Source organism: Balaenoptera borealis (genome assembly GCF_965194805.1).
Source record: "Balaenoptera borealis genome assembly, chromosome: 2".
Lineage (NCBI taxonomy): Eukaryota > Metazoa > Chordata > Mammalia > Artiodactyla > Balaenopteridae > Balaenoptera > Balaenoptera borealis.
The window spans coordinates 176,892,082-176,919,013 of record NC_138867.1 but is presented as its reverse complement, the minus strand read 5'-3'; the positions used below and the strand labels follow the sequence as shown (position 1 = coordinate 176,919,013).

The window sequence follows — 26,932 nt, the reverse complement described above, 5'->3', positions numbered from 1 at the left end:
TGACAAAGATAAATTTTATGGGCACTATATTAAGTGAAAACACCAGACACAAGAGGACATACTGTGTGGTGCTATTTCTCTGAACAGGAAAAACAGATTTATGGTGACAGAAGTCAGAATACTGGTTACCTCTGATGATGGGGCTTATTGACTGGGGTAGGGCCCAAGGGAAACTTACGGGGAGATAAAGTATTTTACATTTGATGTGGGTGGTATAGACATATATAAAATTCATTAAGGTATACACTAAAACTTATGAAATTTTACCTAAGTTATGCCTCAATTAAAGAACTTTAAAACACAAAAATAGAATCATGTGAGTACAGGTTAAAATGGAGAATGGCCCCCTGGGGTGAAGCTCTGTAGAGAGAGCCAGACTCCGTCACTTACCACCTTGCATACCTCTGTAAACTCACCTCAACTTTCCAGGCCTCAGTTTCCTCATCTGTGAATTGGGGATAATAACCAGTACCTTCCTGAAAGTCTCACTGTGAGGACTAAATAACCTAAAAGATGCAAAGTTTAGGGTAGTAGCTACTATCTAGTAATAGTAAGCACTAAATAATTATTTGCTAGTATGATGATGAATGGTTGAATATTCATTGCTAGGGAGAAAGATGGTCACTATAAGAATAAAAGGAACAATTATCTGGAAACTTATAAAATGTCAAAAATCTTTTCATTTAATTCCATTTCTTCAAAATATATGAAACTTAAAATTGACAGAATTACAAGACTTATTCAGTAATCCATACTTATGGTGGGAGAGTTTAATGTAGCTTTCTCAGTACATGATAGATCAGAAACTGCTAAGGACTGAATGTTTGTGCTCCCCAAAATTCACATGCTTAAGCCTCAGCCCCAAGAGGATGGTATTAAGAGGTGGGGCCCTTGGGAGGTAACTAGGTCATGTGGATGGAGCCTTCATGAATGGGATCAGTGCCCTTATAAAACAGACCCCAGAGAGCTCTCTTGCTCCCCTTCTGTCACATGAGGACACAGCGAGAATATGGCCATCTATGAACCAGGAAGTGGGCCCTCACCAGACGTCAAATCTACCAGCCTTGATCTTCGACTTCCAGCCTCCAGAACTGTGAGAAATAAATTTCTGATGTTTATAAGTTACTCAGTCAACAGTATTTTTGTTATAGTAGCCTGAGCTAAGACAGAGACCAATATTTTAAAATGTGTAAAAGACTTTTAAACACACATAATATGCTCCATCTAGTGGATATATGAAAAATACATTGATTTCAACTACCCACCAAGCATTTATAAAAATTGACCATATACTAAGTGCATCAGTTAGAGACTGCATTCAGCCATAATAAACCCATCCCTGCCTTCCCCCAGACTCTCCCCAAAAAAGACAATGTCACGTACCAGTAAGAAGTACATCTTATTCGTGTAACAGAATGACCAGAAATAAACAATCCAGGGCTGGTACAGCCATACAAGGACACCAACTGGGGAACCAGGATGGTTGTGACTTCTGGTCACACTCTATTTAGCCTGTGGCTTTTGCCCTCATGGTCACAGGATGGCTCCTGTAGCCCTGGACACGGTGTCTGCTTGTACAGAAGGCAAGAAGGAGAGGGATCTGGCTAAATGAAACCACTCCTTTGCAACATCTTTCCCAGGACTCACACCCAGCGATGTCTCATACTGGCCAGGACTGGAGGATGTGGCCTTGCCTGGCAGCAAGAAGGACAGGAAGATGGAGGTGTTTTAATAGTGCACATTCCCTGATGGTGCTGTGGTTTGAATGATGCCCCCACAAAAGATATGTCCACCTGGAAACTATGGATGTGATCTGATTTGGAAAAGGGTCTTTGCAGATGTAATTAAAGATCTCAAGATGAGACCATGCTGGATATCTGGGTGGACCCTAAATCCAATGACAAGTGTCCTTATAAGAGACAGAAGAGGAGAAGACACAGAAACACAGAGGAGAAGGCCATTTGAAAACGGAGGCAGAGATGGGAGTGATGCTGCCACAAGCCAAGGAACACCTGGAGCCATCAAAAGTTGGAAGAGGCAAGGAAGGATCCTCCCCTAGAGCATTTAGAGGGAGTGTGGCCCTGCAGACACCTTGATTTCAACTTCTGCCCTCCGGAACTGTGAGAGAATAAAATTCTGTTGTTTTAAGCCACAAAAATATATATATATAGTGCACAGTCCCAATCTGAACAAAAAAAACCTAAGTGCTTTTGTAAGCAAGAAGGGGCAATTTTGGTAGGCAATTAACAGGACATGCCACACTAGACCTAAAAGCAAATCTCCACAAATACTTAACATTCAACAACATAAAGACCACACACCCTGCTAAGAGTGTAATTACATTAGAAACCAACAACAAAAAGGCAACTAAAAAGAAACACCCATATATCTGCAGGAAATTTTCAGAACGACAGAAACAGTCTATATCCTGCCTGGAGTATTGATTACATACAAGTATACATCTGTCAAACTCATCCAACTGTACACTTAAGATTTATGCATTTCACTACAATTATACCTCTATAAAAATATACCCATGTACTTTTATTTGAAAACCTAATTCCATTTAACTCGTGTGTCAAAGAATAAGTGGTAAAAGAAGCTAAGACAATATGAAGAATTAAACCAAAATGAAAATATTATACATTGAAACATGGGATGTCACTTAACGAGTACTATGAGAGATGATCACAGCCTTGGATGTTTATGTTTTTACAAATTGGAAGTTAATCAGCATGGGGCCCACCATACGCAAGAGACACTGATAAAGGCAGGCCGCCAGTCCTGACGTTTTCTCTCCCGGCGTGAGTCCTTTTATGCACGGTAAGTGAAGAGCTGTGCCTGAAGGCTTTCTCACACTGATTACATTCGTACGGTCTCCCTGCAGTGTGGGTTCTCACATGTACGATAAGGTGTGAAGACTGGCCAAAGGCTCGCCCACACTCCTGACACGCATAGGGCTTCTTGCCGGTGTGGGTCCTCGAGTGTTTCCTGAGGGATGAGGGCTCACTGAAGGCTCGCCCACACTCCTGACACGCGTAGGGCTTCTCTCCCGTGTGGGTCCGCATGTGACTCTTAAGGGTTGAGAGACGACTCAAGACCTGTCCGCAGGTGGCGCACTCATAAAGCTTCTCCCCTGTGTGGATCCTCTTATGTACATTCAGGTGAGTGCTCGTCCGGAAGGGCTTCCCACACTGGTTACATTCGTACGGTTTCTCTCTGGTGTGGGTCCGCAGGTGTGTCTTCAGTGATGAGTGTTCCCTGAAGGCTTTCCCGCACTGGCCACATTCAAAAGGCTTCTCTCCAGTGTGAGTTCTCACGTGGCTCCTCAGAGAGGACGGCTGGTTGAAAGCTTTCCCACAGTCCTTACATTCGTAGGGCTTCTCGCCTGTGTGGTTTCTCTGATGCAAGATCAGGTTAAAGTTCCTCGTGAAGGTTTTCCCACACTGACTGCACTCGAAGGGTTTCTCTCCAGTGTGAGTTCTCATGTGCCGCCGCAGATTCGAGGAATACTTGAAGGCCTGCCTGCACTCCTGACACTCGAAGCACTTCTCCGCAGTGTGAGTCTTCTCGTGCCTGATGAGATCGGAGCTGTATCTGAACGATTTTTCACATTTGTTACACGCATAGGTTTTATCCCCGCTGTGGATTTTCTCAGGCATGATTAGGTGAGCGGTCTGGAAGAAGGATTTTCCACTCTCTCGGCATTCACATGGGTTCCCTCCTGCAGGAATTCTCTGGTACTGAAAAAGTGGTTTGATGCTTTTAAAAGGCTTCCCTAGTACATTGCATTTATAGAGTTTTTCTCCAGTCTGAGGTTGCTCCTGTCAATTGAGGAAAATGGAAAGACCAGAGGCTTTATTGCATTCACAGATATTCTCCCCGAAGTGAACTGAGTATAGGAAAGAGACATTCCTATAGCTGAAGCTTTTACCATTTTAGTGTATCTATACCATTTCTACCCTGAGTTCCTTCAAGCAGATACTCTGCCACAAAGAGTATCATTTTCATTACTTTCATGGGGCTTCTTAGATGTAGACTTTTTCTGAATTGTGTAAGGCTAAATTAAGTTTTAAATGCTCTACATCTGTGTCAGATTTACGAAAATGGTTAGCTTTGGGAACTCTGTAAAGCCACTTCTTGATCTACATTTAGAGTTTTTCCCCAATTCATGACATTCACAGACTCTCTCCCAAGAAACTGCTTTCTCCTAGGTGAGTACCACTTGTCTTGAATCTCTCTCTGGGTTTCTTGTGTTTCTAACCTACAGCAACCCCAGACATTTCCTACTGTAGAGGAACAAGAATAATCCCTTTATGCCTTACCCTTTTCGTGCCAATGGATGGAATCTCTGCAAAAATATCTTGGTTAGGAATTGAGTCTTGGGGTTGAAGTTGAGGTTCTGGAATGAATGAAGGGGAGGAAGTATTAAGCACACAGAGAAGGAAACTGTGGGATCAAGATGACAAAAAAAGCTAGGCATGTGCAGATTTTTTTTTAATACTGATCCTAAATATGGGAAGAAACTATGAATAAGAGGAACGTATCAGAGAGTAAAGGAAAATTTTAAGGTGTTTGGCTATGTGAGGAGTCACGTAATCATAGGAACAAGGAATGGACCTAATGAAACTTAAAAGCTTTTGCACAGCAAAGGAAACCATAAACAAGACCAAAAGACAACCCTCAGAATGGGAGAAAATATTTGCAAATGAAGCAACTGACAAAGGATTAATCCCCAAAATTTACAAGCAGCTCATGCAGCTCAATAACAAAAAAACAAACAACCCAATCCAAAAATGGGCAGAAGACCTAAATAGACATTTCTCCAAAGAAGATATACAGATTGCCAACAAACACATGAAAGAATGCTCAACATCATTAATCATTAGAGAAATGCAAATCAAAACTAGATGAGATATCATCTTACACTGATCAGAATGGCCATCATCAAAAAATCTAGAAACAATAAATGCTGGAGAGGGTGTGGAGGAAAGGGAACACTCTTGCACTGTTGGTGAGAATGTAAATTGATACAGCCACTATGGAGAACAGTATGGAGGTTCCTTAAAAAACTAAAAATAGAATTACCATACGACCCAGCAATCCCACTACTGGCCATATACCCTGAGACAACCATAATTCAAAAAGAGTCATGTACCGGGCTTCCCTGGTGGCGCAGTGGTTGAGAGTCTGCCTGCCAATGCAGGGGACACGGGTTCGAGCCCTGGTCTGGGAAGATCCCACATGCCACGGAGCGACTAGGCCCGTGAGCCACAATTACTGAGCCTGCGCGTCTGGAGCCTGTGCTCCGCAACAAGAGAGGCCGCGATAGAGGCCCGCGCACTGCAATGAAGAGTGGCCCCCATTTGCCGCAACTGGAGAAAGCCCTCGCACAGAAACGAAGACCCCACACAGCCATAAATAAATAAATAAATAAATAAAAATTAAAAAAAAAAAGAAAGAAAAGCCAGTCACAAAAGACCACATATCGTGATTCCATTTAGAAAAAAAAAAAGAGTCATGTACCAAAATGTTCATTGCAGCTCTATTTACAATAGCCAGGACATGGAAGCAACCTAAGTGTCCATCATCGGATGAATGGATAAAGAAGATGTGGCACATATATACAATGGAATATTACTCAGCCATAAAAAGAAACGAAACTGATATATTTGTAGTGAGGTGGATGGACCTAGAGTCTGTCATACAGAGTGAAGTAAGTCAGAAAGAGAAAAACAGGGCTTCCCTGGTGGCGCAGTGGTTGAGAATCTGCCTGCCAATGCAGGGCACACGGGTTCGAGCCCTGGTCTGGGAAGATCCCACATGCCGCGGAGCAACTGGGCCCGTGAGCCACAATTACTGAGCCTGCACGTCTGGAGCCTGTGCTCCGCAACAAGAGAGGCCGCGATAGTGAGAGGCCTGCGCACCGCGATGAAGAGTGGCCCCCACTTGCCACAACTAGAGAAAGCCCTCACACAGAAGCGAAGACCCAACACAGCCAAAAATAAATTAATTAATTAAAAAAAAAAAAAAGAGAAAAACAAATACCGTATGCTAACACATATATATGGAATTTAAGGGGAAAAAAAAGGAATGGAAACAGTAGATAATTTACTAAGAAGGGATTCTATGAAGATTGGGACTGATGTTGAGAGAAAGTATTAGTAAGAACATACAGTGGGGAGGAACTGGATGAAATATACACATGGAAGTGCTAAATGTGAAAAGGAGGTAGGATAAATCTTTCTATGAAGCCAGAGTAAAGCATTAGAGATAAAAAGGGAAGGGAAAGAGGAAAGAAAGTGGAATTTACTGAGGGAGCTCAACCCAACATCCTTCCCCATCAAGGGCACTAAGCACCCCTAATCTGCCTGGTGCTCACCTAAGTGGGTTCCTGGGAAGATCCCTCTCTCAGTGACGCACAGCTCTTCTCTTTGCTCCAAATGGGAAAACGTACTGGCTTTGCAGAGTGGATCTCCTGCTCGTGGGAAAAGATGCAGGGTATGAGCAACTGTGCCTGCCATGCAACAGGAGCCGATATTCCGAAGTCTTTAGGGTCACTGGAGATGGGAATAGCAAAATGGGCGCACCTATATTCTGATGGCACGGCCGAGCTCTTTCACTAAGGAACCAAAGTACAAGCTCTCTCACTGGGTCCCGAAGGACAGTGGGACTCTCCAGTCCCCAAAACCCGGCGCCTGGCTCAGGGACACACTTGAGAAGACGAGAAACAATGGACAGATCTTCATTTCCAAGAGGAAACCACTAGACTATAAGCACCATGAAGGCAGGACCTGCCTGTCTCTTCACCTCTCGATTTCCGAAACCAGCACAGTTCTGGGAAACCACAGTAGCTGCGCAAGCGTGTGGATGAAGCGGCGAGGCTGGCCTTACCCACAGAGGCCAGGTTCCTATAGTTCTCCAGCATCACGTCTCTGTACAGGCTTCTCTGAGCAGAGTCTAGAAACAGCCATTCTTCCGGTGTGAACAGCACGGCCACATCCGCAAAGGTGACTGGTTCCTAAAATGCACACCCGTCCCTGCTCAGCCAGGGGCCACCCCGACCAATACTCAAGAGGACAGTGGGGGGCTTGCAGGCCTGGGGAAGGGACACCTCCATGTAGAGGATGTTCAGACACAGTTCTGAGGTCTCTCAGCTCAGGCCTCAGAACTAGACCTCTTCTCCATCTACTCTTCCCTCCCTAAATGACAGCATCCCAAGGGGGGGCAGCAAAGGACCTCAACTTCATGACAGGAGTTAGTTATTAACAACTAGCTGGGAAGCCCTTCCCCTCTAGCCCCAGGGTCCAGCAGACCTGATCGCGTTACAGGCAAGAGAAAAATGTTTGGTAAATGACAGCTGTTTGCTCTTGGGAGACCATGATGACTATAAGACAAGGACAGCTCACGTCCTCGCCCTGCTTTCCCTCCTGACATTCAGCTGAACATGGCCCTTGATAACCGGGGCAAGGCCTGAATGAGGGAGTGGGGTCACTGCCCACCCACTGCTAGAGGCCCAGTGCCTGGAAGCCTGGAGACCAGTCCTCTGGGGTCAAGAAACTCCCAGACAGGGTAAGGGGACAAGGAGGCAAAGCAAGAAGAAGAACAAGTATTTGTTACTTACCTGCAGACAAATGTTCAGTGTCCCAGGAGCCACGGCTTCTTCCTCTGTGCTCTCCTCCCGGAGCCAGGCGGGGTCCTGAGCAGGCACTGCTGCAGGAGAAGAGGGGAGCTGTGAGGGTCTGGGCCTGGCCCAGTGACCCCACTTGCAGGGCCAAGGGCTGCCCACCCTGTGAATGACCGCATGTGCACACACATGTGCACACACTCCCAGGGACACACACATGTAATGCACACAGAGAGATGCATGCACATATGCTTGCACACACTCCCAGCTGCTTGGGCACACATGTACACTCACACACACCAGTGCACACGCATGCATACACTCACACAAATGTTTATATACACACAGACACACCACGCATACACAGTATGTGCATATCCACACTGACAAGCATACACACACACAGAAATATACATACACACAGACACACATGCACGCACGCACGCACACACACGTTTCCTCTGTTCCAAATCTCTGGAGCCACAGTCTCAATTCACCAACAGACTCTGAAGTTTCTGGGGCACCCCTTTCTCCCCCTTGATTCAGCCCTGGGTCAGCTGTTCTGCCCTAGCTGCTGGGCCCCTTCCTCTGCCCCGACTCTGCAGGGCCGGTAGCACCCCAGGACTTACCACAAGCAGGGGACAGAGAAACCGCCACCTCCCTGTGAGTGTGCCTGAGGAGGAAGCGTCCTTCCTTTCCTGCCTTCAAATCGATAACATCCCTCATCCGCACCAGGCCTCCTCACTCTGGCCTGTTACAGAGGAGCAAGTGATTCCCCAGCCAACCCTTGTCTCCCTGCACCCTCACCTCCCCTCTCGATGGGACCTTTCCCCTTGGTAATTAAACCTGAATCACGTCCGATCCCTGACTCCATGTTATTAGTTTCCCGGGGCTGCTGTAACAAAATACCACAACTGGGTGGCTTAAAGCAACAGAAATGTATTCTCTCAGAGTTCTGGAGGCCAGAAGCCCAAAATCAAGGTGTGGGCAGGGTCACACTCTCTCTGAGACTCTGGGTAGAGTCCTTCCTTGCCTCTTCTTGGCTTCTGGTGGTGAAGGTCAATCCTGGGCTTGTAACTGCGTGTCTCTCCAATCTCTGCCTCTGTCATCATATGGCTGTCCTCCCCCGTGTGTCCCTGTCTTCACATGGCATTTTCCCCTTCTTACGAGGGCACCATTCATATTAGATTAGGGCCCACCATCATGACCTCATCTTAACTTGATGGCATCTACAAAGACCCTATTTCCAAATAAGGTCACATTCACAGGTACTGAGGGTTAGGACTTCAGTATAGCTTTTTATGGGGGGGGGGTCACAATTCAAGCTGTAATACTCCACCCTTCCCTCTAGCTACTGTTCTATCTCTCTGTTCCCCATCGTGGGCAATCTCTGTATCCATTTTCTCACCTCCTACTCACTTCCCAACATCACCATTCCAAGGACCAGCACCTCACTAGGATCACCCGTGACCTCCATCCAGAGTGGGGATCTAGTTGAAATGTTCAGCCATCCAATCCCTCCATCTTAAAACCCACCCCCCTGGGCTTCAGTGCCCACCCCCCCAGCCTCCCTCCCGGTTTCCTGTATAGGCTCCTCCTCCATCACTTACTGGCGTCCCCATGGCGCACACCTTCCTCCTCTCACCTTGTAGTCTCCGCCTTGGAAGGCACCGTCCCCGGCTCTGGGCGTCAATTTCCAACTACCTGACAAGGCCCAAATCTCCAGGCTGACTCTCACATCTGCACTCCAGACCCATATACCCAACCCTTGGCTCCGATATCTCCACTCACCTACCTGGGGGAATATGAATGAAACATCCAAAATAAGCTAGAGGGGGGGCTGCTGCCCCAGCAGGCGGAGGACAGAGATTCAAGCCACAGAGGATCATTCTCAGGCTTTGAACTTGCCCTGCTGGGTTTCAAACTTACGTGGGACCTGGGACCCTTGTTTCCTCTCCCTTTGGAAACGGGAATGTCTATCCAATGCCTGCCCCACCATTGTATTTTGGAAGCAGAGAACCTGTTCTCTGGTTTTACCAATTTACAGATGGAGAGAAATTATGCCCCCAGGATGGATCACACCCCCAGTCTCACCATACCTGATTTAGATTATTTAGATGATAAAATTTGGGACATTTTGAGCCAATATCTAGATGAGATTTTAGACAGAGTTGATGCTGGAATGGGTAAAAACTTTGGGGATGTCAGGATCATGTGACTGTATTTTGCATGTAAGAAGGATATGAATTTGGGGGGGTCCAGAGAGCAGACTGTTATGAGTTGAACTGTGTCCCCCCAAAAAATAACAAGTCCTAACCCCCAGTACCTCAGAATATGACCTTACTTGGAAATAGGGTTTTTGCAGATGTTAAGATAAAGTTATGGTGGAGTAGAGGGCCCTTAATCCAATACAAATGGTGTCCTTATAAGAGGAGAAGAGATACCGAATCAGGGGAGAAAGCCATGTGGCAACGCAGGCAGAGATGGGAGTGATGCATCCACAAGCCAAGGAATACCGAGGCTTACAGCAACCGCCAGAAGCTAGGAAGAGGCAAGAAAGATTATTTCCCTACAGGTTTCACAGGAAGCATGGCCTTGCCAACACCTTGATTTCAGACTTCTGACCTCAGAACTGTGAGACAGAAATTTCTGTTGTTTCATCCACTCCACCCAAAAAAAAAAAAAATTCACTCATCACCTTCTTCTCAAAGCCTGTCCTTCTTCCAATGTCCCTGATCTCAGATGAGCAATCCCACCCCCTCTGACCCCAACAATCAGTCAAAAAAAAAAAAATCAGTGATGACATTTGTACACCTACCTCCCCACCTCCACCCACCCCATTCCCCTTCCTCCCATCCTGTCCCCGCTATGGGGAACGCCTATATCATACCTTCTCATTTGGACCCACTTAAATGTCACTCCTTCGGAGAGTCTCTCCTCCCCAATACCCTTCTTTTCTCTAAAAAGACCCTCTCCTTTCTCCACAGCCCTTATCTATCTATAACCAGCTACTTTTTTTTTTTTTTTTTTTTTGCTTCCTTAGGTGATTATCTTCCGTCTCCCCCAACTGACTGGCAGCTTCGGAAGAACAAGCCTGGGGTCCTTTTCCTTTTGCTACACCCTCACCCCCCAACCGTGCTTGGCACATAAAAATGCCCTGGAATGTCTGGTAAACGCATGCACACATGACTCACCAAACTATCTCAACTCGACCTCCTGTGTACATCTTACATGGTTCCTAGCTTCCCTGCTGTGCAGACAAGAGTTAACACAGCAGGCCTGACTGCTCTCCTCAGCAAGGCCTGCCAGCAAGGTTGACCCTTAGCTGGCCTCTGGGAACTTGGATTTCGAGAGGGTTCCCACCACCCTAACTGATAAGAGGGGCTCACTCTCTGCTTAAACTGTTTGTACAAACAGTGTGGTTTATGCTGAATGCCTGTTTTCCTTCTGGAAGCCCGGAATTTAGGTATGTGCTGGGCAGAGGGTGCCTACATGACCAGCCCCCAGGGAAAACCCTGGGCTCTGAGTCTCTAATGAACTTCCCTGTAGATAACACTGCACACGTGTTGTCACAGCTTGTTGCTGGAGGAATTAAGCGTGTCCCTTGCGACCCCCTTGGGAGAGGACTCCAGAAGCTTGTGCCTGAATTCCTCCAGACTTCACCCCATGAGCCTTTTCCCTTTGCTGATTTTGCTTTGCATCCCTTCACTGGAATAAATCATAGCCATGAGTACAACTGTAAGCTAAGTCCTGAGTCCTCCTAGCAAATCGTCAAACCTGGGAGTGGTCTTAGAGACCCCTGACACACCTACTCCACACTCACCCCCAAGTCTAGGCCACCACCATCCTTTTCCTAACTGCCTCCACCCACCACTCGTATCCTCCCGAGGCCCATCCTCCTCCCAGGTGCTGAAAGACCAGGCTCTTCTTCCCCAATCCCCAGTGGATTTTAGATATGCCATTCCTGGGCCTGAACTCTTCTCCCCAAACCTCCAAACAGCCCAACATCTAAACGATACAGTAATTATTATGGTCTTAAGCCAGCACTTGTCCCCAGGGGTCAGGTGGCAGTGTCTAGTATCTTAGCTCGGGCAGCTGTAACAAAATACCACAGACTGGGTGGCTTAAACAACAGAAATTTACTTTCTCACAGTTCTGGAGGCTGGAAGTCTGAGATCAGGGTGTCAGCATGGTCCAGCTCTGGTGAGAATGCTGTTCCTGGCTGGCAGACATCTGCCTTCTCACTGTGTCCTCACATGGTGGAGAACTCTGCTTTTCCTCTTCCTGTTCTTGTAAGGACACCAGTTCTATGGGATCAGGGCTCCACCCTTAAGACCTCATTTAACCCTAACAACCTCCTTAAAGGCCCTGTCTCCAATACAGCCACATGGGAGGTTACGGCGTTAACATATGCATTAGAGGGGGACAACCTATAGCACCTGAAGACGTCTTTGGTCGTCATGACTAGGGTGTTATGGGCTGAATTGTGTCCCTCCAAAAATTCATATGTTGAAGTCCTAACCCCTAGAATCTCAGAATATAACTTGTATTTGGACATAGGGTCTTTTCAGAGGTCATTAAATTAAAGTGAGGTCAGTAGGATGGGTCCTAATCCAATGTAATTGGTGGAAATTTGGACATGGACACATACAGGGGGAAAATGCAGGAAGAAGACGGACATCAACAAGCCAAAGAGAAGATGCCTGGAACAGATCACGGCCCTCAGGAGAAATCATCCCTGCCCGCATCTTGATCTTGGACCTCTGTCCTCCAAAACTGTGAGAAAAAGCGAAGCTCTGTTGTTTAAGCCACCCAGCCTGTGGTACTTTGTTATGGGAGCCCTAGCAAACGAATACAGGGGGAGGTGGTACTGTCAGCTAGTGAGTGGAGGCCAGGGATGCTGCTAAACATCCCACAGCACGCAGGCCGGCCCCCACCACACAGATCCCGCCCCTGTGTCAGGAGTGCTGCAGTTGAGACACTTGGTCTAAACTTAAACTTCCCAGAGCTCCTCTCTGCCCCCCAACATAAAGCCCTCTTGTTATATGCTTCCATTGCATTCCGGTCTCCATTTAAAAATCTGACCACCGAGCCAGACTGTGAACTCCACGGGGGAGGGCCTCAGGGTTTGGTCTGCAATTGTTTTCCAGTGCCCATCTCACCACAGGATGACAGTGGTGAGTACTTCAAGAGTACCTTCTGGAGTACTTCAGAAGCACAGAGCACACCAAGTACTTCAAGAGTACTTTATGGCACAGATGGCCAAAAAGCACATGAAAAGATGCTCAACATCACTAATTATTAGAGAAATGTAAATCTAAACTACAATGAGGTATCACTTCACACAGGTCAGAACGGCCATCATGAAAAAGTCTACAAACGATTAACGCTGGAGAGGGTGTGGAGAAAAGGGAACCCTCCTACACTGCTGGTGGGAATGTAAACTGGTACAGCCACTATGGAGAACAGTATGGAGGTTCCTTAAAAAACTAAAAATAGAGCTACCATATGATCCTGCAATCCTGCTCCTGGGCATATACCCGGAGAAAACTATAATTCGAAAAGATACATGCACCCCATTGTTCACTGCAGCACTATTTACAACAGCCAGGACATGGAACCAACCTAAATATCCATCGACAGAGGAATGGATAAAGAAGATGTGGTATATATATACAATGGAATATTACTCGGCCATAAAAAAAGAACGAAATAATGCCATTTGCAGCAACATGAACAGACCTAGAGATTGTCATACTAAGTGAAGTAAGTCAGACAGAGAAGGACAAATATCATATGATATCACTTGTATGTAGAATCTAAAAAAAATGGTACAAATGAAGTTATTGACAAAACAGAAATAGAGTCACAGATGTAGAAAACAATCTTATCTTTACCAGGAGGGAAAGGGGGGGAAGGGATAAATTGGGAGACTGGGATTGACATATACACACTACTATATATAAAATAGATAACTAATAAGGACCTACTGTATAGCACAGGGAACTCTATTCAATACTCTGTAATGACCTATAAGGGAAAAGAATCTAAAAAAGAGTGGATATATGGATATATGTAACTGATTCACTTTTCTGTACAGCAGAAAGTAAAACAACATTGTAAATTAACTATACTCTAATAAAATTTTTTTTAAAAAAACATAAAAAACAAGTACATTATGGCAGAGCCTGGCCCAGAAGGCATACCAAAAATATATAGAACAACATATAACCCAAATCTAAGAATTACTTCCTGTCAGTGCCATAATACAGATTCCAAATGCAAGACTGGATGATATGATTAATAAACAAAATTTATTATTCTTACAATAAGGCAAGATGGAAGGAAACAAATGCCTTGCAGTTCAAGCTACGATGTTATTTGTCCTCCAGAATTAATTTTTTCCCCCACTTCTCAGGAGATGTGGCTTTTAACCTCATTTTTTAAAAGCTCAGTTCAAACATGTGCCACTTATAGTAAATTCAACTGTAACCTTCAGCATCGACATGCTTGCGCAGTGGAGATTTTAACCATGCCCCAAAAGAGGTCTGGCCTTTGCCATAGTTGAGTGGGGACTGCTCTTCCATAATAGAAAGATCTGAGACCAAAAAAAACAAAAAAAGAATCCCAGCCCACAATCCCTAGAAAGTGCCTTTCCCCTTGCATATGTAAATAATAAGAGATAGCTTCATATATTCTCTCCCTATGGCAACGACTGCAGTCAGAGGAAAAGAAGGCGGATGCAAGTTCCCAGACACAACGCAGCAGAGCGGGGCCCTCTGGCCGTCAATTCCACCCAGCTCTCACTCACCAGAACCCCCAGCCCCCAACAGGTTGAGGAGGCGCGGCGCAGGCTCCGGCGTGGCCACCCTCTGAATCTGCACAGCCACCTTCAGCCCCTGGACAGAGTGACAGGAACATATTAGTCACACAGTCGGTGGGGTCCACTCACACCTGCTCACCCAGACGGAATTGGCATGACTGGCCCTGCTTTGGGGAACACACTGAACATACAGGGACAGGCCCTGTTCCCTTGTCCAGGTTTACAGTTCTTCAGTATAAAGCTAACCACTGTCGTGGAATTTCAACTCCAAGATGGGATGGAGAGAGGGGGCCTGGGTAGGGGAGGCCTTCTCTGAGCAGCCTCCGGTAGTGGGGGAGATGCTGGAGCAAAGAGGGGCAGTGGCTGGCCAGCAGATTGAGGGGTAGAGGGAGGATGCAGAGGTGGGCCCCTGCAAATGAGGGGACGTTAGCAAACTCTCCCGGAGGGGAAGCCCTGCTGTGGGAGAAAGGACCTGAACTCTCCTATACCGCCAGCCACTCCCTTGGGAAGGGTATTTGAACTGACTTGCATTTCTAAGGGATGCCTCCGGCCTCCGTGTCCAGGGTGATGCCCAGTGGCAGCAGGCGCCTGTCAGGAGCAGTTCCCGGGGGTCCAGGAGAACTAACGGTGGCTCTGGGCAGGGTGGTAGCACCAGGGACAGAAGGAGCAGTCAGAGGTAGGTTTATATTTTGGAGGAAAAGTTCGTAGGACTTGGTGGTGGATGGGAAGTAAATGTGGCAGGTCCCTCAGGGCAGGTGATGGGCAGGGACAGGTGAGAGGAGGCCCCTTCTCAGCGCGGGGCTCACAGCACACCTGAAAGTGTCCTTCTCTGTAACTCTCTCCACCTCAGTACCAAAACACAAGGCCCTGAGCCAAGAGCTTGGTTACCGGCCTGGACACCCTTCACACAGCCCTTGGACCCACTCATTCCTGTAGGTTTCCTGGCCATGGACACGGTGGGAATGAGGGTGGAAGGACTGGATGAAGAAAGGCTGGACCCAGAGAGGCAGGGCCTGGACGCTAGTTGCTAGCCCCTCCCCTAGGACTGCTCTGGGCCTGACATCACACTAGGGATGTTTACATTCAATGCAGAAACGCCACGGCGTGTCCAGTAGTTCCTACCAGGAGGTAAGCCTGGGCCTCCAGCATGTTCCCAATTCCCCCAACAGTTGGCAGTTGGCCCTAGATTCATCCCTCCCTCCTGCCTCCCCACCTAACAAAACTCCTGAACCCCAGGCTTTCCTGGCTGGGGCTGGGGCCCTCCCAGCAAACCACCTCCCAGGCTTACTGTGTCTTCAGAAGACCAAGGTGACTCCTGGAGAGCTGACCGGTCCCCTGGAGTCAGAGGTGTCCCCCTCTCTCCCATCATGGGCTTGATCTGCATCCTCAGGTCCAGCCCCAGCCCCTGGGAAAAGGCACGGAGGGTGCTGAGCAGGACAGAGGCGGTATGGAGGCCGTTCTCACCCTCAGAGACCCTAAGTTTGGGGCTAGTGCCATCAGAATTTGGGGAACGTGGACCTGGTAGTTTCAGACCTGGTGACTCCCCCTATTGCACTGTGGGCCCCTGCCACCAACGAGGACTGATCACGCCAGAGACTTGGAGACAGACCTGACCCCTTTCTGGTTCTGGAGAGGCCCTGTCTGGAGGTTAGGCCACAAGCCCTTGGAGGCGCTCCAAGATATTTTATTAGAAAGGTTTCTATAGAAAGGCTGGGAGCCCTTGGCTCTGAATATGAACTTCATTCTATGTTTTCTTAGATTCCATATTTGTCTATCTGGCATCCATCAATCACAGGGCCAAACTAATGGCCACAGTTGTTTACATCTCCCCTGTGAGCCACAGCTCGTACTCCGAACCACCTCCTTTATCTAGTTCTCACACACCAAGCCAACATTCCCCCTGCCCTAAATCACCAAGGCCAGATACCAGACAACTGGGGACAGCCCCTGTGCCTCAAGATCCCCCAGAATTATTACTCAAACTCACCAATCCTAAGCTGTTTACCCTGCCCTGCCTTGCCTTTCCTATAGAAAACCAATAAAGGCTCTGGCCTAGAGTCTCCCCTCACTCCTGTCAGCCTCCTGACTGATGCTGGTGCTTCCTCGTGTGGCCCTGTGTGGCGTGGCCAGCCCCCTCCTCTCAAGAAATGTAAGTCGCTGTCACTGGCCTCTCCATGTCATCACTCAGTCACCTCCGTAAATTGAAATCCCGGGGGTACCATTTTGAGACAAATGTTTTAATCAGAATAATTCTGACACAGATCACTCTTCTTGAAGGTTTTGAGGAGTTCCGCCTATTTGCTCAACACATACTTATTGAGCGCTGCTAGTACAGGCACTGTGGATCCAGCAGAAAACAAAAGCGGTGAAACCACAGCCTTGAGGAGCTGGGTGTTGTGCAGGAGAGGTGGCGTGGGTGGCCCTGGGACAGTAGGAAGGCTGAGCCTGGAGATGCCCATTCTTTGCGGCTACAGGGCCTTGGTCTGTCCCTGGCCACCAGCACTTATTCACACGTGACCTCAGAGCTGCCATAAGGGGCCCCAGTGATTGAGACAAGGGGTGACAGTGACACCCACATGGCCTAGAAGGGATAACCAAAGGTTCAGCCACATCGACCAAGTATCAGGATGTGCGATCCTCAAGCAGAAGACCCTGGTGGCTAAGACGGCAGTCTCTAGAGACAGGCCTGGATTTGACTCCCAGCCTCACATATGCTGGACCACTTAGGGGTATATTCAGGGATGAACTGCTTGATTCCTCTACACAGAGGGAACTGTAGTGGGATTCCTCTATATAGAAGGAAGTGGACCACTTATGCCCACTCAGAACATTCTGTGACTGCCTGTGTTTCCAGATGCAGCAGAAGCCCCTCCTCTCCCACACTCAGTACTCACTACTGAGCTGGCAGTGAAGTTCTGTGGAAAGTGCTGGAACCCCATACTGAGAGGAAAGAGCCCACAGAAACCACAGAGGACACCCGTCCCTCATGGCCCGTACTCCCTCCCTCACACAGTCCATCTGCTGATTGAGGCATGGTGCCGGTAGGGGCCTGGAGCCGTCTCTACCAGCACCCATCTGTTCACGCCTTCACTCAGCAGGCATCAATTGAGAGCTCTATAGTGGCGCACAGAACACTCTATAATGGGGTTGCTGCAACAACGACATCAGATGAGGCCCCTGGGATCCAGCAGCTCCAGTAAGACATCTGCAGATCTTAAGGTCTCAAAAAGCCAGCGCCCTTTCCCAAGCAGCTACTGGAGGACGTTCTCTTCTGAAACAAGAGTGTAAACCAAGGACAAGGAGGATCTGGGCACTAAGGAGAGGGCTCGGCCGCCCTGGGGTCTGATGCCAGCCACGCAGGGCGAGAGTTTCAGCTGCCTGGCAGCCCACTCCACACGAGGCTGTGCAGGGTTGAGGCTCCACGTGCTCAGGGCACAGGAATGGAAAAGGGGTCTCTGCTACCCCGGCCTCACCACCCCATGCACTGCGCCAGTGTCTCTGACACTCTGAGCCTGACACCATCCGTGATAGAGGTGGAGAGGCACATATTGAGGGAAGCTAGAGACCTCATTGGCTCTGGGACAAAGAGGCCCAGCCTGGGGGTGAAGCTGGGCTCTGTATGTCCCTCTATCCAAATCTTAGCCCTAACCCTAAGCTTCAAAACCCCAAGAATGGGAACTCAAACTTGGAGGCTTGGTAGTTTAGGAAGGCAGGAATTCAGGGTCAAAGGCGGGATGGCAGGACTCTGCATTTTCTCACGCACCATGCTGTGCAAGCTGGTTCTGAATGCCTATCCACTCTTTGACAAGGGCTTCCTTCCCGTGTGGGGTCTCAACTTGTCTCCCCAGGGGTGTGGGAGCCCTGACAACTTTCCCACGTTCTTTACAATCAGAGTGGCCCTCTCTCCTGCAGGTCCTCTTGTTCAGATCCAAGTTATAATTCCTCCAGGAGCCTTTCTCACCACGTTAAATCATCAGGGGGCTTCCCTCCAGGGGGAGTTTGCTCCTGACAAGCGGTGGACGATGACAAAAAGGTCACCCAGGGACGCTCCTCGTCAGGGGCACGTTTTCAGCATTTTCAACGGTGCGCCTTGTTCAGACAGGTCGAGTTCTTCCAGGATGTTGCAGGCTCCACCACTAGGCTTTCTCACGTCCTGAACTTACATGGGGCATCTCTAACACACAGCGTGTTTCTGATCGCTGTTGAAGAGTAAATCACACTGCATACAATCGATGTCTGACTCTCACTGATGGAAATGTTTACTCAGGGGAACTTTCTATGAAGAAAGAATCTTAAGTGATAGGTGGGATTTGCCCAAATTCGTGGGTCATGGATGCCCCCTCCGGACACTTCATGCCCTTGAGGAGACGCCCTGGCTCAAATATCTGCCTGGCCCTGGTGTGCGTGTCCAACTCACGTATTCCTCAACTTCTTCTATGACAGGGAGTAAAGAATCATCACCCGTGAGTCTTACCATTTGCAAATCATGGGATGAATTTTCCTCCAAAATATCCTGCAGAGGAGTAGACTCTTTGGGTTTAAGTTGAGATTCCCAGTCTAAAATGAATTGGAAAATAAAAATTACCTTCTTTCAGAAAGAAGTAGTGGCATGATACTGACACACACAACATGTTTTTTTTTTAATATTGACCCTAAACTTGGGTCAGTACTGAAATGGAAGAAGGTATCAGTGAGAAAGTGAGGCTCTAAAGAGTAGGAATTGGGCAGTGATGGGAATGAGGTGGAAGTGAGAGACTTTTTCCCAGCAAAGGAATCCGTGGACATTGAAAGTGACGTTATCAGACAGTGCTATCAGGCAAACAAGTAAGAAGCAATTAGACAAGGAACACACAAAGAAATGTTTGGTTTAAAGAGGAATTGGACAATAATTGTATGACATGGAGAAATTGGAACCCTCATGCACCGCTGGTGGGAAGGTAAAATAATGTGACTATTCTAGAAAGCAGTTTGGCAGTTCTTCAAAAAGCTTTAAAAATGACCCAGCAATTCCATACCTAAGTATATACCCAAGAGAAATGAAAACATATCCACATAAATTCTTTTTTTTTTGAATTTTTGAATTTTATTTTATTTATTTTTTTATACAGCAGGTTCTTATTAGTCATCAATTTTATACACATCAGTGTATACATGTCAATCCCAATTGCCCAATTCAGCACACCACCATCCCCACCTCCCGGCAGCGTGGGTGGTCCTGGGGAGAACCCTTGGTGTCCATATGTTTGTTCTCTACATCTGTGTCTCAACTTCTGCCCTGCAAACCCGTTCATCTGTACCATTTTTCTAGGTTCCACATACATGCGTTAATATACGATATTTGTTTTTCTCTTTCTGACTTACTTCACTCTGTATGACAGTCTCTAGATCCATCCACGTCTCAGCAAATGACTCAATTTCGTTCCTTTTTATGGCTGAGTAATATTCCATTGTATATATGTACCACATCTTCTTTATCCATTCGTCTGTCGATGGCCATTTAGGTTGCTTCCATGACCTGGCCATTGTAAATAGTGCTGCAATGAATATTGGGGTGCATGTGTCTTTTTGAACTATGATTTTCTCTGGGTATATGCCCAGTAGTGGGATTGCTGGATCATGTGGTAATTCTATTTTTAGTTTTTTAAGGAACCTCCATACTGTTCTCCATAGTGGCTGTATCAAATTATATTCCCACCAACAGTGCAAGAGGGTTCCCTTTTCTCCACACCCTCTCCAGCATTTGTTGTTTGTAGATTTTCTGATGATGCCCATTCTAACTGGTGTGAGGTGATACCTCATTGTAATCTTGATTTGCATTTCTCTAATAATTAGTGATGTTGAGCAGCTTTTCTTGTGCTTCTTGGCCATCTGTATGTCTTCTTTGGAGAAATGTCTATTTAGGTCTTCTGCCCATTTTTGGATTGGGTTGTTTGTTTCTTTAATATTGACCTGCATGAGCTGTTTATATATTTTGGAGATTAATCCTTTGTCCATTGATTCGTTTGCAAATATTTTCTCCCATTCTGAGGGTTGTCTTTTCGTCTTGTTTATGGTTTCCTTAGCTGTGCAAAAGCTTTGAGGTTTTACTAGGTCCCATTTGTTTATTTTTGTTTTTATTTCCATTACTCTAGGAGGTGGATCAAAAAAGATCTTCCTGTGATTTATGTCCAAGAGTGTTCTTCCTATGTTTTCCTCTAAGAGTTTTATAGTGTCCGGTCTTACATTTAGGTCTCGAATCCATTTTGAGTTTATTTTTGTGTATGGTGTTAAGGAGTGTTCTGATTTCATTCTTTTACATGTAGCTGTCCAGTTTTCCCAGCACCACTTATTGAAGAGACTGTCTTTTCTCCATTGTATACCCTTGCCTCCTTTGTCATAGATTAGTTGACCATAGGTGCGTGGGTTTATCTCTGGGCTATCTATCTTGTTCCATTGATCTATGTTTCTGTTTTTGTACCAGTACCATATTGTCTTGATTACTGTAGCTTTGTAGTATAGTCTGAAGTCAGGGAGTCTGATTCGTCCAGCTCCGTTTTTTTCCCTCATGACTGCTTTGGCTATTCGGGGTCTTTTGTGTCTCCATACAAATTTTAAGATTTTTTGTTTTAGTTCCATAAAAAATGCCATTGGTAATTTGATAGGGATTGCATTGAATCTGTAGATTGCTTTGGGTAGTATAGTCATTTTCACAATATTGATTCTTCCATTCCAAGAACATGGTATATCTGTCCATCTGTTGGTATCATCTTTAATTTATTTCATCAGTGTCTTATAGTTTTCTGCATACAGCTCTTTTGTCTCCTTAGGTAGGTTTATTCCTAGGTATTTTATTCTTTTTGTTGCAATGGTAAATGGGAGTGTTTCCTTAGTTTCTCTTTCAGATTTTTCATCATTCGTGTATAGGAATGCAAGAGATTTCTGTGCATTAATTTTGCATCCTGCAACTTTACCAAATTCATTGGTTAGCTCTAGTAGTTTTCTGGTGGCATCTTTAGGATTCTCTATGTATAGTATCATGTCATCTGCAAACAGTGACAGTTTTACTTTTTCTTTTCCAATTTGTATTCCTTTTATTTCTTTTTCTTCTCTGATTGCCGTGGCTAGGCCTTCCAAAACTATGTTGAATAACAGTGGCGAGAGTGGACATCCTTGTCTCGTTCCTGATCTTAGAGGAAATGCTTTCAGTTTTTCACCACTGAGAATGATGTTTGCTCCACATAAATTCTTATACATGAATGTTCAGAGTAGCACTACTCCCAATCACCAAAAAGTGGAAACAAGCCAATGGCCATCATCTGATGAATGGATGAACAGAATGTGGTGCATCCACACAGTGGAATATCACTCAGCCTTAAAAAGGAATGAAGCATTTCATGCTACTACATGGAAGAACCTCAAAAACATGATGCTGAGTGAAAGAAGACAGATACAGATGTATGATTCCATTTATATGAGATGTCCAGAACAGGCAAATCCACAGAGACAGAAAGTGAATTAGTGGTTGCTGGGGGCTGCAGGAAGGGGGATGGGGGGGACTGCTAATAAGTACAGGGTTTCTTTTTGAGGTGATAGAAGTGTTCTGGAACTAGATAGTGGTGATGGTTGCACAACTCTATGAATATACTAAAAACCTCTGAATTGTACACTTTAAAAGGGTGAATTTTATAGTACGTATCTTAAATTTTTTTTAAAAAAAAGAGAAATTGGAACAGATCTTTTTCTGAAACCAACAAAAAGTAAGAGAGCTAAAAAGTGAAAAAAGAAGAGCTAAAGGAACTCACCCCAAACCACCTTATTTCCCCTCAGAATAAAGAACCTTAAAAATGCTCTCAGACTGACACTTCCCAGCAGCACCCACCCTCCAACCCCGGTCTGGTTGGGTCACAATATGCTATGCCCCCTGGTACTCACCCACACCCGTGGCACAGAGAATGCCTCGTTCTGCTGTCCTCAGCTCTTCTCTTGGCCCCACCTGGGAGACCAGACAGGCTTTGCAGGGTGGAGTCCCTGCTGGTGGAGAAAAACGTACGTGCTGAGGAAAGGGTTTGCAGAGGAAAATGCATGCTTCCCCAGCCTGCCCGCCCTCCATCTGGACCTCAGCTCCTGACCCCGAGCCAGTACACGGGGTACCTAAGTGATCACATCCAGTTTTTAATGAACTCAGTGACGTTCTTTCACAAGGGCCCAAGCCACAAATGCTCCCCTCTCTGCCTCATGGAACTGAGGTTCTCTAAGTCCCGAAGTCCAAGGTCAAGGTCAGTGAGACCCACACGAGTGACTATGGAGAGAATTAAGTAAAAGCAATGCATGGAGCTGTTATCCTGTAGAAGCCCATGAACTGGAAACCCACACTACATCACTGTGGTCACGTGGCAGGCGCTTAAAAAGCATTTGCATACAGGAAGGACCGGAGTAGCACCAGCCTTACCCCGGGGGGCCAGGGTCCTGCAGTTGTCCAGCAGCACGTATCTGCACAGGTTCCTCCGAGCGTCATCCAGCAATGCCCACTCCTGGATGAGCCCCACTGCCACATCCTCCAAGGTGACTGATTCCTAAGACAGTACACAGATTCCGGCTCAGCAAGGACCACCCTCACCATTCTGCAGGACGAGGGGTTATCCCTGGGGAAGGTAGACCCGTTTGTTTATCTCTACGGCAGTTTTTGTGCTACAAGGGCAGAATTGAGGAGTTGCTGGGACAGAGCTCATATGGTACACCCAGCAGAAAATATCGACTTTCTTTCAACATTTGGACAGATCCAAAAGTATAAGCTTTGGCTGTCACTCCACTAACCAGTGATGGCAGAGCCTGTTCTTCTCAGCTTTACAGAGCTTTTCCTAAACTCTTTAAGACATCAAAAGTTTGGGTTTGATCTTTTAATTTTCATCAAGTCCCTAGGACGCCGCCCAAGACATAGATAAGCATTTAGTCATTTTTTATGCCTGTTAAAATAAGACTTCCATTGCATCTGAGAAGCTTGATGGTCTTTTAATCTCAGAATTCTCTAGAACAGCACTGACTGGTAAAGCTCACTGTGACGATGGGAATGTTCTATGTCTGCACTTTCCTAAAAGGCAGCCACTGGCACGTGCGGCTACTGAGCACTTGAGAAATGTGCTTTGGGTGACTGAGTAGTTGAGGTTTAATTTTGTTGGATTTTAATTAATTTTAATTTTACTGTATAGAGCCATGTGTTTTTGGTAGCTCTCACGAGCGATGGCAGGGATGGCCCTGGAGCTCTGCTGCTGCCGGCTCTAAATGAGCCCCACACTGCAGTCACACTCTGGAATTAGGCACAGAACCCCAGGGTCGCTTTGGGAACCCTCCACCCAAACCAGTTCCCTCCGGAGGTCATGTACTGAAAGAGGTTGCCAGGTCCTGGGGACGGGGCTAAAGATGTTCCACACTTCCCTCCTCTTTCTTCCTCAGTTGGGAGGCAGGCAGAGAGGAGACAGGGCCCAGAGTACATAATTATTCCCCCCCCCGGCCCCGCAACCATCCTAACCCCCCCTTCCCCCTCACCATGACACCAGCGCCAGGGTTTAAAGTTTCAGTAGGTGTCCTTCCTGCAATAAGAGAGACGGAGGTAAAAGAAGAAATGAGAGTGGAAGCAGAACACCAAGCACGGCTTTGGCCCAGGTAATTCCATTTCTGTGGACCACCAGCAGGGCGGCCAAGCGAAACATGCTTACCCGGAAATTATCTCAATAAGGAATATATTGGGCCCCGAGCCACCTTTCACACCACAGGCCCTGACCGTTTCTACTGGCTCCAGTCACCTAATAAAAGGATCATTTCTCCTCTTATCCTTCCTCAAAACACCTCTAACATCCTCTACTTTTCCTCCACTGCCCTTATCAACTTGCGATTTTTTTAATATGTATTTGTATAGGTAAGTTTGCCTCTCTCCAACCATGATGTAAATTCTCGAAGTATAGACCTGTGTCCACTTTTTTCAGGACTCCAAATCCTGCCACCAGAACAGCACTTGATAAGTACTAAGTACTTTATGTACTAGGGGTTGGCAAACTTTCTGTAAAAGGCCAGACAGTAAATATCTTAAAATTTGTGGCCCACATGTATGGCAACTATTTAACTGTGGTTATAGCACAGAAACAGCCACAGGGAACACATAAACACATGTTCCAATAAAACCTTATTAATAGAAAACAGCACTGGGGCAGATTTGCCCACAGGCCACAGTTTGCCAAGCCCTACTCTATATAATGTGGTAGAGAGAATACATCGATCACCAAATTCTCTCAGTTCTACCTCTTATGCATCTCAAACATTCCAACTTTTTCAATTCCACGATCACCACCAAGCCCCAACTTTTCCAACTCCACAATCATCTGAGTCCTGAACTAACCCAAGCTGCTATATGTGTGGACTTTGCATTCATTCTTGTCCATCCTAAACACCATGCTCAACCCAGGAGTTGGTGTTTTGTTTAAATCACAAACAAAATCATATTACTCCCTACTTAAAACTCTGATTCAGTGGCTTCCCATTGGCCTTAGAACAAGGTCCATAGTTTACCATGGCCTTCAGGGCCCTGCCCTCCTCTCCTCCTGGCTCATCCATTCCGTACTTTGTCTTCTGTGTTTTAGCTTTCCCTATCTTTTCTCAGCTCCTGGAATACACCAGGCTTTGTACTGCCTGAGGGATTACGCATCCACCATTCTTTCAAATCTCCTCCCCCCTCCGCCTCCACAGCCTGACCCATGTCTAGCTACATACAACTCATCTTTTAAGTTCAAACATTTGTCCCATTTAAGATATTTTTGCTGATCTCCTCCTCAAGTTCCCCTGTTCTGTGTTTCTACATCACCCTTGTCATGATTAATTTAAAATCTGTCTTCCCAGCTAGAATAAAACCTCCACAGGGGCAAGCACTAAATCTATTTCAGTCATATTGTTTCCCCTGTACAGGGCCCGGTTCATTGAGGGCACCCCCAATGAAAATGTGCCAAACAATCAACACTCCTCAAAAATAATTCAATATAGTTAGACTAAGAAGGCATGTGCCCGCATGCACACTCACACACACACACACACACACAAACACATTAGACAACACAAGTCAAAAATAAAAATGACTTTAAATGCCTGTTCATATAACAAAAATCACAACACTAGATTTCAGCTGTCTTTAAGAAACGTTAATTCTTTCTAAAAAGACAAGGCGGGACATGAATTCTCTCTAAAAACAAACACCACACTCATCAAATTGATATCTGATGCTTAATTTTCCTCCAGAATTCATTTTTTCCCCATTTCTCATTAGAAGTGAGTCTTAATCCTATGATTTAAAAAAGACATCCCATTTACTGCCAACTCAATTTCAATTCCCAGTACTAACAAAGCTTATGTTCTTTTTCCTGGAGTCCCATCTTTTGAAGCCTTTTGGCAATTTACAGGCTGGAACCAACTTGAAAAGAACTGAATAGTCTTACTTTTCTTTGATGTTAATAAGACTTGTGACATAAGTGAGAAATAGCTTTTATTAGGACACGCTCCCCTTACAGTTAAGAAAACTGATACAAAGTAAAAGTTAGAAGGGAGGGAGGGAGGGAGGGGAAAGGAAAGGAAAAGAAAAAGCTAAGTTAACAGGTCCTAAGTTAAGCAAGTGCAAATTGTCAGTCACCAACTAATTCATCCCTTGATAGAGGGTACATTTCATTTTTTAAATTCACATGCCAAGTCACTCAAACCAGTTTGCACATGTAGACTCAGACCTAAATTTCCATTTGCAGAGCTAGATAACCTGAAACGTAATATGAAATAAAACGTGATTTATTAATAAACAGGTATCCTGCATATGGGAGATACGGTAGGCCTACAAATCGGGGAAGACGGGTGAGTGTTGGGGCCGGCTGATGTCACCACTTCTTCGCTGCGGGACCTGGGCTGTACTTCGTGACTTCCCCTTCAATAGGCGGATGACAGTCCTGTTGGCCCGAACAAGGGGTACCTGAGGGCGACAGACCGGACAGGGGGAGCCCGGCTGCAGAGCCGAGCTGTGCGGGCCCCATCCCGGCTCGGGGGTTACCGCGGGGAGGAAGCACCTCGGCCCGGGCGGTCGTCCTAGGCCCTCCGGCCCCTCCCCGCGCCCGCCGAGCCCTCCCCGCCCTCCCGAAGGGCCTGGCCGCACCTGCAGACCGGCCGGAGACACTCCCACCGCAGCGCGCCGTGCGCCCAGTACAGCCGCCACCATCCGCCGCCGCTGCGCACTTCTGCTTCCGGTGTCAGGCCCGCCGGGAGCGGAAGTGGTCGGGGCCCCGGCCCTCAGGGCCAGAGGACCTCCGGGCAGTGGCGGAAAGGTTGACTCCTTCATCCAACCTTGGAGGAAAAATTCTAGTTTCCTTCCCCAGGGCTGCGGGCGAGGTTAAGCTCTGGGGTGGGGTCTGACCGGACCTAAAGAGTGGGGTTGGGGCGGGTTGTATGCCGACTGGTCGGGGCTAAGCACGGAGCTGAAGCCC

The 26,932-nt window shown here is 46.7% G+C and overlaps 3 protein-coding genes across 11 annotated transcripts in view; 2 read left to right on the top strand and 1 right to left on the bottom strand.

The window, feature by feature from the left end:
- The window catches only part of LOC309623581 (uncharacterized protein), a gene marked incomplete at its 5' end in the record, with an annotated part of 53,439 nt that extends 39,679 nt beyond the window's left edge, over nt 1-13,760 (top strand). Inside the window, one exon of the mRNA XM_082380587.1 lies at nt 10,671-13,760. The remainder of the gene's footprint in view (nt 1-10,670) is intronic.
- Nucleotides 1-26,932, top strand: part of ADGRE3 (adhesion G protein-coupled receptor E3) — a 130,438-nt gene that overhangs the window by 38,966 nt on the left and 64,540 nt on the right. The window lies entirely within an intron of this gene.
- Nucleotides 658-26,932, bottom strand: ZNF333 (zinc finger protein 333). 9 transcript variants are annotated; one of them, XM_082380563.1, is made up of 13 exons: nt 26,605-26,710; nt 26,294-26,424; nt 23,973-24,016; nt 22,879-23,002; nt 22,362-22,460; nt 18,925-19,007; nt 15,739-15,855; nt 14,439-14,526; nt 7,625-7,713; nt 6,895-7,021; nt 6,383-6,478; nt 4,326-4,402; nt 658-3,824 (listed from the first exon to the last, which is right to left on the bottom strand). In XM_082380563.1, exons 3-13 carry the CDS (start codon nt 23,973-23,975, stop codon nt 2,727-2,729), a joined length of 2,001 nt encoding a protein of 666 aa, XP_082236689.1. In that variant the 5' UTR covers nt 23,976-24,016; nt 26,294-26,424; nt 26,605-26,710; the 3' UTR covers nt 658-2,726. The 9 variants fall into 9 exon arrangements, with proteins under 9 accessions (XP_082236689.1, XP_082236693.1, XP_082236690.1 ...); XM_082380567.1 differs by having other exon boundaries at nt 22,362-22,457; XM_082380564.1 differs by having other exon boundaries at nt 26,294-26,470; nt 26,605-26,692.